Source organism: Rhizophagus irregularis, chromosome 16 (genome assembly GCF_026210795.1).
Source record: "Rhizophagus irregularis chromosome 16, complete sequence".
Taxonomy (NCBI): domain Eukaryota; kingdom Fungi; phylum Glomeromycota; class Glomeromycetes; order Glomerales; family Glomeraceae; genus Rhizophagus; species Rhizophagus irregularis.
The window spans coordinates 4,325,555-4,335,276 of NC_089444.1; the positions used below are offsets into that span (position 1 = coordinate 4,325,555).

The 9,722-nt window shown below is 28.6% G+C and overlaps 1 protein-coding gene across 1 annotated transcript; it reads right to left on the reverse strand.

The window, feature by feature from the left end:
• Window positions 1-236: 236 nt before the first annotated feature.
• Window positions 237-476, reverse strand: OCT59_008617 (uncharacterized protein; the record flags this gene model as incomplete). Its single annotated transcript, XM_066142623.1, has 1 exon — window positions 237-476. One exon carries the CDS (start codon window positions 474-476, stop codon window positions 237-239), a length of 240 nt encoding a protein of 79 aa, XP_065999487.1.
• Between the last annotated feature and the right edge of the window lie 9,246 nt (window positions 477-9,722).

Here is a 9,722-nt window from a genome sequence, read left to right on the forward strand (position 1 = left end):
ATATTAACCAATCCTCATTATCATGTTCTTCCATTCTCCTGTTGATTTGTTTGACAACTTCCTTCCTGAATTCCCATTCTATACCTTTCTTTGGTATTTTATACTTATCATTGTCCTCTCTTCTCCTTTTAAAGGTGTTAAACCTCACACTTTGTCCTACTTTTTCAAATTCTTTTATAAGTTTATTTACAATGAATGTTTTTCCAGTACCATCAACTCCACATATGATTATTATTTTAGGTCCCATTTTTACATAATTCTGATAATTTTAGCTTGTTTACTTTACTTAATATCACCCCTATTTGTAATATTTCCTCTTGAGTTTCCAATATTAATGGTCTTTCTTCACTATCTTCAAAATTTTTGGCTTTGAATTTATAGTTATAATTTATCCTGTTTAATTCCTTTGTTATACCTTCTAAATTTTCGATTATATCCTTTATTTTATGATTTGTATTTCTTACCACTTGTTCCATTTTTATTTTTGAAAAGTAACTCTTTTACCCATCTATTTATATTATTCTTGATAAGGCATCTGCGTTTTTATTTTCTTTTCCTGGTCTATGGGTTATTTCAAAATCATACTGTTCCAATTCCATGACCCATCTTGATCTCTTTCCTTTTGGTACTTTTGCAGTCATTAATCCCTTCAAAGCTGCATGGTCTGTTACTACCTCAAATTTTCTATTGATCAAGTATTTATGGAAATGTTGTATTCCCCATACAATTGCATAACATTCTTGTTCGGTTATTGGCCATCTTTGTTCTGTCCTGTTTAAACTTTTACTGGCATATTCTATTACATATTCTTGACCTTTATCATCTTTTTGAGCTAACACTGCCCCTAATCCTACTCCTGAAGCATCTGTAATTAATATAAATTTCCTTAACCAATCTGGTTGTCTTAACACCGGTTCTTCGGTTAATTTCCTTTTTAATATTTCTAATGCTTCATGTTGTTTGATGCCCCATTCAAACTTTTCATCTTTTCTCAATAAAGATGTTATTGGTTTTACTATTTTTGAAAAATCTTTAATAAATTTTCTATAATACGTACATAACCCTAATATTGACCTTACACCTTTTATATTTATAGGTGCTGTTAATTTTTGTATCTTTTCAACCTTTCCTGGACTTGGTTTTAATCCATTCTTACCAACTACATGTCCTAAAAATTCTATTTCTGTTTTCCCAAATATACATTTCTTTAACTTTAGTATTAAACTGGCTTCCTTTAATTTTTCTAACACTAACTTTATGTGTTTTAGGTGGTCTTCGAAATTTTCCGAATATATCATTATATCATCAATGTATACTATCACAAATTCATTTAGGTACTCCTTTAATACTTTATCCATTAACCTTTGAAAACTTGCAGGTGCATTTGTTAACCCAAATGGCATGACATTATATTCATATAATCCTGCTGAGCATATGAATGCTGTTTTCTCAATATCTTCCTCAGCCATTTCTATCTGATTAAACCCTGATGCTAAATCTAGACTGGTAAACCATTTTCCTGAACTTATCCTTTCTAATTGTTCATCAATCCTCGGTAATGGATATGCATCTGTTATTGTAACTTTATTTAATTTTCTATAGTCGATGCAAAATCTATAATTTCCTGACTTTTTCCCTGCTAAAGTCACTGGTGAAGACCATGGACTTCTAGATTCTCTAATTTTTCCCAATTTTAACATCTCGTCAACCTCTTTTCTGATGAATTTACCTTTTTCATCATTTTCTTTGTACCTCTTTTGGGCTATTGGTTCAGTACCCCCTTTTAATCTGATTTCATGTTTTACTAGGTTTGTCCTATTATATTTTTCACCATCGTACTCAAATATATCCTTATATTTTTCTACTAATACTTTTAATTTACCTTTTTGTTCATTGGTTATGTCCCCTACTTTAAATTTTTCAGTAAATTTTTCATGGTCACTTTTGTGCTTCTTTATCGTCTCTTCAGTATCATTCTGACCAAGACTTATACTTTAAAATTTTCATCTTCCTGACCTTCATGGTCATCTTCATATATGTTATACAATTCATCCTGGTATAATTCTTCTAATATTTCCTCTTCATCAAATGTTTCTTCAAACCCTTTAATGGTCCTTTGTGTGTATTTTACTGGTATATCCATAGTTTCATCATTCATTCTAATTATTATTGTTTTATCTGTGTAATCTATATTTGCTTTGAACATATCTAATACTCCATTTCCTAACACAATTTCGTTTTTTCCTGAATCAATTACTTCAACCTTAATGGGTATTTCTTTATCCCCAAATTGTATGTATATTGTCGTGGTACCCCTAGATGCTAATTTATCCTCATTTATCATCACACATCTTACTGTACTCGGTTCCTCAATTTTTAGGTCCATTTCATCCATTATCTGACTAGTTATTACATTTACTGCTGCTCCTGTATCAAACATTATGTCCTTTAATTCTTGGTTTATTATTAATTTACCCCTTAATGCAGTTAAATGTTCTGCTTCAATGTTGTTCATTGATTCTTGTAGTCAATCTGTTTGTGGATACCTTCTCATTCCTTCATAATATATTTTCCTTTGCTCTGGACTCATGTTTATAATTTGTGAAAAGGTTGCATTTGCTCTGGTATTTTTCAGATCCTCTATTATGTTATATTCTGGTATGTTCCTCTGAAATGCGCTTGTCCTATGGATACCTTCAACACGTTCATTTTTACATTGTTTTGCATAGTGACCTCTTTGTCCACAATTTCCACATGTATTATTATTTCTCCTTGCTTCTTGTGCTTTCCTCAGACTTTCATCAGTGAATCCTCTTTTTGGTAATGCTGCTGCCCTTTCCTCTTGGCTTGCATATTTATTATTCCTTCTTCGTGTTTGTTCTTGGTCAATTTCCATATCTACATCTCGATTACTTGACCTATTCTTTATGTTACTTCTCGTTTGTCTTTCACCAATATAAAAATCTTGATCAACATGGTTAAATGTTACATCATTATCTCGGTAATACGGGTCATCATAACTATATCCTTGGTCATAATTATCCTGATAATCCTGACTATCATAATCATATTGGTCATATTGGTCATTATAATTATCATATTCCACTACATTGAATCCTCGATTATTGTTTTGGTGGTTTGGTGGTCTGTTATAGTTATTTGGTCTTCCATTATAGTTATTTGATCTTCTATTATAATTTTGATTATTTGGTCTTCCATAGTTTCTTTGACCATTATTTACCCTACATTCATTTGCATAATGTCCTGGTTGTTTACAATTATAACATGCTCGAGGTGGTGGTCCTTGTCTATTATTATTGTTTGGTGGTCTCTTTTGCCCTCCAAGTTGATTTACTAGTTTTACCTCTAATTTTTTAAACATGTCGGCAAGGTCATCCTCATAATTTTTCTCCAATGGTTTTTCAAATATATTCTTTGGTTTGTCATCTTGTATATCGATTCCTTTTCTTTGGGTACTAACTGATATACCACGTGTCTTTCTTATTAATTCATTAGTAGCTTCCTCTTCTCTTCTTGCTGTATTCACTGCATCATTTAAATTTGCTGGGTTTTGTCTTCTGACTTGATATCCCAATGTTGGTGTTAATCCTTCGATATAATTATCCACTTGTAATTCATCATCTAATGCATGGCCTCTGGTAGCTATCCTTAATATTTGTCTAAACCTTATCGTATATGCCTCAACATTTTCATTTACTCCTTGTGTTATTTTCCTTAATTCTAACATTTTCCTTTTTCTAACATCTTCCCTGGTAAATCTTTGTTTAATCCTATGTTTTAAATCATTATCATTATCGTTATCTTGCCAATTTACCAAATGACCATTGTTTGCTTCCTTCTTTTCATTATACCATTGTGCTGCTGCACCTTTCAAACAGGTAGCTGCCATTGCTGCTTGTCTAGCTCCATTTACTCCTGCTGCTTTTCCTATAGCAGTAAATGCTGTTTCAAATTGTCTTACCCAATCGTTTATGTCTTCTTCTTCCCTTCCATAAAATTGTGGCATACTAATTATTCCTCCAGCTACATTTCCTGCATCCTCAATTGCATTTGCTAATGGGTTGGCTGCGACTAATCCAGCCCAATTACCTCCTATATCATGTCCCGTTGCTGCTAGTAAAGCCGCTCTAAAATCTTCCCTTACTTCAGCTCTTGTTGCTCCCATAATTATTGGTACTATTGGTAGAATTGGTGGTATCGGTGGTGTTAAAGGTGTTTCAAATAAATTTTCTATATTATAATCAGATATTTCACTTTTATCCTCAGAGTTTGATTCTGAACTTTCACTTGAGTCAAAACCAGGTCTATTTATAATGTTTTCTTCATAAGGTTCTTCAAAATTTTCATTGTTATCGGTATCATTTGGATTTAAAATTTCTCCGTCTTTTCCAGATCCATCTGATTTTTCATTATCAGATTCATTTCCACTACTTTCACTATCCTCAATTCCAGCTTGCTGTTTTAGAAATTTATCTAATATTCGCCTTAAATTTTTCTCCATTTCATTTTTATTTCCTTGGAATATTTCAATAAATTCTTGATCCAATATTTCTCCATCAGTATATCCCATACTGATTAACCTCAATAACTCTCCATTAGTTATTCCTATTTTATTATCATCACATATTTGTTTTAATCTTTTAACCCTGATATCAATTTCATTTTCGTCATTTTCACAATCCCTACACTTGGTTTTTCCTTCGTCAAATTTATTGTTTATCCATCTTATTCCACATTCATTACAAAATGTGGTATTTTCATTTATCCATTCATATAATTTTATCCTTAATTCTTTGTCATTCGTATCAATTTCCTGGAAATATTTTTCCATAAATTCCATTGTTAATATTATACTATTGCTTATCCTGAATTTTCTCATCCTTTCTATTTCTGACACATTTAATTCGTATCCTAATTTTTCTAAGTCATCCTTTAATTCTAATAATTCTTTTTGTTCACAATTTTTACATTGTCCAATGTCTGCTATCATATCAGGTAACTTTCTATTTCTACAATTTCCACATCTCAATGTTTCTTTTGTTAACCATTCATTTATTTCATCTTTTAATTTTTCATCACTTAGTCTCATTAATTCGAAAAATGTACCTAAAAAGTCTTCTGTTAATATCAATTCTATCCTTATCCTTAGGTCCCACATTCTTTGTATATCCTTGTCAGTGAACCTTCCACCCATTTCTTCAATTTTTCTTTTTAATGATTCCACTGTCCATTCGACATCATCCTCTATTTTTATTTCATAATGTATACTACCATCACTGTCCTCTAATTCATAACTTTCAGGACTATCACTTTCTGGGTCCTCAGGTTCCCTTGTAAATTGTTTGGTATCAATAAATCTTTGTCTTACTTTTGATACATATCTTATCCATGCATCACCTCCTTCTTGCGTGTCTGTCTCACATCTATTCTGATATTCTATCTGGAGTAATAATTCAATTACCTCTTCTTTCCTCAACAGATCTTCTGTTTCTTCATATAATAGATCCCTGAATAACTTCATTGCTAACTTCTTAACATGTATTGCTTTCATTTCATTTTCCAATATCGTGTTATACCAATCCCAAAATTTTTGAAATCTATTTTCAACATCCCAATCTTCTAAAATGTATCCATGTTTCATTATTTCTGGACATCCTATTAATCGATCAAATACTTCATTTTCCAAGTTTCCTTCAATACAATCCCTTACAATTACTACAATTATTATTCTCAATCCTTTTTCCTTCATTTTTGGTTGTTGTCTGTACCTTATTGATTCAATTATTCTATCTACTATATTCCTACATTTTCCCTTATGTATTGTATCCTCCCTTTCTCTATTGTCCATACTTAATAAATTCAATAATTCTTTATGTGTTACATTATTGTACATTAGTATTGTATCCTCAAATTTAAATAAAGCATCCCAAAATTTCTTGAATGCTGCTGATACTTCTCTTTCTATTGGATTACATATTTCACATGCTAAACATTCCTCTGGTTCTATCACTCCTAGGTCATGTTCTTGTTTATGGTTTATATATTCAGCGTTCCAAACATGGTACCATTCCATTTTTAATAAAATTCTCTAAAAATTTTCGCGTCTTTTACTTTTTATCCTTCTTTTATATTTTATTTGACCTATACTGGGCTTGCCTTTACCTCATTTGTTCATTACTGAGTATGGTAGTTTACAGGTTTGTACAAATAAATTTATATTCCATAAAATTTTCCAACCTAAGGTTGAAGTGTGAATCCATATTTGATTTGTCCGATTATTTGTTGTATTTCCAAGACTGATGTATCTTTCCTCGGTGTCAACAATTCATTTAATAAGTGGGAGATTCAAATCTCCCTCTTTCATATGCTCCTACTACGCCTCTAATTCTATTATATCCTAAAATTTACTGTGCTTTGATAATCTTTAATTAATAATCTCGACACCTGTATTGACATTTTATATAATTTTACTACGCTACAAAATCTCTTATCATTTATATCCTTATTAATTTTTAATAACTTTCCTTGAATATATTTGTCCAGCAAACATTATTTTAATTTTTGTTAACGTTAATCATGATTCTTCTTGGGTACCCTCACACAGAATTGTTTTTGGAAGTTCACACAGAACTATTCTCAATTGATCACACAGAATACCTCAATTGAGTTCACACAGAAAAAGCTCACACAGAACTATTCTCAATTGATCACACAGAAAACCTCAATTGAGTTCACACAGAATTACCCTACCATCGTATTTATAGTGTCGGTTTTTGGGTACACTTTTTATCCTTAACTTAACCTCAATTATTTATAAAAATTATTTTTAATCCTTAATTCATGGAACTTATTTACAATTTTCTATTAAAACCCCTTCTAACTTGATTAGCCTCGCTTTTCCCTTGATAATCAATTACTACCATACATATTTGGTTCATATGTATGAAAATTATTATAATAATAATTTTTCATTGACTTATCAGCCGGTGGTCAAGTTAGATCAAAAATTTAATTTTTAACATTATCTCTTTATACATTTATGGTCATACTCACCCAAATTAATACCTTTTACCTTGGTAACCATTATTTTCACGTATCCTTTAAAATATTTAACTTTATTTTATTAAAATTTAACGTTAATACGCCTTAAATTCTTTTTTAACCAAGACTTAGAACTTTTAATTTTATAATTCCTTAACTTCGTCGATCCTTTATTTGTAACTTCTAATGATCACGTGGGGGTGATCATTTTCTTTTCTCAGAGATCCTATACTTATAACCTGTAGTGATCATGTGAGGATGATCACTTTTCCTTTCTCGGAGCATGCACCACTTGTAACACCTGAGCCCATAGAGAATTATGTTTGCCACCTCAGGTATTAACAAAATGACTCTTTATTAATAATATAAATAAATACAATAATATGCTTGGTTTAATAACATTAAATAATAAAATAATTCATAACAAAATTCGTCCCCTTTTCTCTCAAAAGGTGATCTTCACGCCCTTTTATGTTTGTTTTTGTGTACTAAATTCATAATTTCAATTCATGGATTTAAATTATTAAAGTATTTCCATTGTTTTAAAGTATTTCCATTATCTTAATTTTGTATCCATTTGATCATCATAAACTCCTGAATTATGATTTATAATATTAACGTAGTGATCAACAAATTATTCACTTGACATCTCAGATCACTTGATTTCATTCAATTTAGTATCTTTCGGATCTTCATTTATCCTTAAATCTCGTGACTAATAGTTTATGGTCATCACGGACCAATCACCTCAATCCATGTGATTATTAGTTTAACGACTTCTCGGTCCAATTAAAATAAAAATAAAAATAAGTTAAAATTTTATACACTAAGACTAAATATAATACTGCGCCTCACAATTAATAAATTTACTAGATATACTACGGCATTACAATATTACCGACAATCATGTTACCGACAATCAACAATCATATTACTGATACTCATTTTACCATCAACACTTACAGTATTTATTACTATTTCACTACCCACTTCAGTTATGAAAATTAAAATACATATTTAATATAAAAGAATTTACCATAATATATAAAATAAAAAATTGATCAATATATAACAAAATGTAAAATACTATGATATTTATACATAATAAAATAACTTGAATTTAATATTTAATTTTATCAATTTTATTTTTTAAAAAATTTATTTCAGCTTCATAATATGTTGTACTTAGAATTGTTCTTTAGAATGCTTACAAAAAAAGCAAATTATATAAACTAAATTAAGAAAATTATTGAGTATTTCAAAATGCTAATTGAATATAATAATGTACTGTATATTATTTCAATTAATAATAAATACTAACAAACCAATAAAAGTTTTATTTTAAACAATAATAAATAAACAATAATTATTTTATTACAATACTTAAAATTATATCGGTAAAATGATTGTCGGTAATATGATTGTCGGTAATGTGAACCAGACCCATATGGTGCAAAGTAACAGCAGGTAGCTGCTAATCATTTTATAATAAAAAATTGGGCAATTTCTTTATAAAAATTGAAAAAAAAAAAATTATTTTTTAATAGAAAATTTGCTAATTTCTTTTTCTAAATTAAAAAAAATTTTTATTATTTTTAATGATAATTGCTCAATTTATTTTATTATTATAAAAATTAAAAAAAGTGACCTATTTAACAAAAGTAGGTTAATAACTAAAATAGTCAAAACCATTTTATTATGGTACGTAAACTTTGGCCGGAATTATATTTTGGCCATATTTATGTGATGAAAATCACCAGTAAAATCGCCCGCAGTAAGATTTAGTAATACTCTTAAAATACTGCATTTCATAATAAAATAATGTAATTTATTATTAGTATGGGGGCGAAGTCCCCGACAATAGAAAAAAACGTTGAATCACAAAAAAAAAAGTTTTTCGCAAACGTTTTTAATTATTTTAACAAAAAAAACGTTGCGAAACCGTGTAATTTAATAAAAAAAAAGTTTTCGCAAACGTTTTTTAATTGTTTTAACAAAAAACGTTGCGAAAACGTTTTTTATTTTTAAGCAATTTAAAATCAATTACGGTAGTTGCCTGTGTCACCACGTTAAATTAAAATTAAAAAACGTTTGTATTTTTTTATTCTATAAAACATAAAATAAAAATTTTTTTTTAATTTTTTGCTAAAATAAATAATATTTTTCCATTTTTTTTGTTTTTTTTTTAGTTTTTTTCTAATAAAATAATTAATTAATTTCACTAGAAAATATTTGAATATTTTTTTTTTTTTGTTCGTATAAATCGTATAAAAAATTTTTTTGATGATCCCAAAATTAAAAAAAAAACTTTAAAAAATAAATCATACTTTTGTCGATACACTATTATTGTTAAAATGTTCGAATTGTAAAAAAAAATTTTTATAAAAAAACTTTTTGTCTCAAATAAAGCATCAAATAAAATTTTTTTAATAGATATCTTTTTTAGCGTTTAAAGTTTTGAAATAATGCTTATTTCGAGTATACAAAAAATTATAAGGTTTTTATTCATCCAAAATTAAAATCACATACATAAGTAAATATGTTTTTATAATTAATTATAATAATTTTTCATATTTCGTTACAATAAAAAAGAGTCAAGATGTCAAAAATAATGATAATAACCAATTTTAACACGAGAATTAAATTAAGTAATTATATAT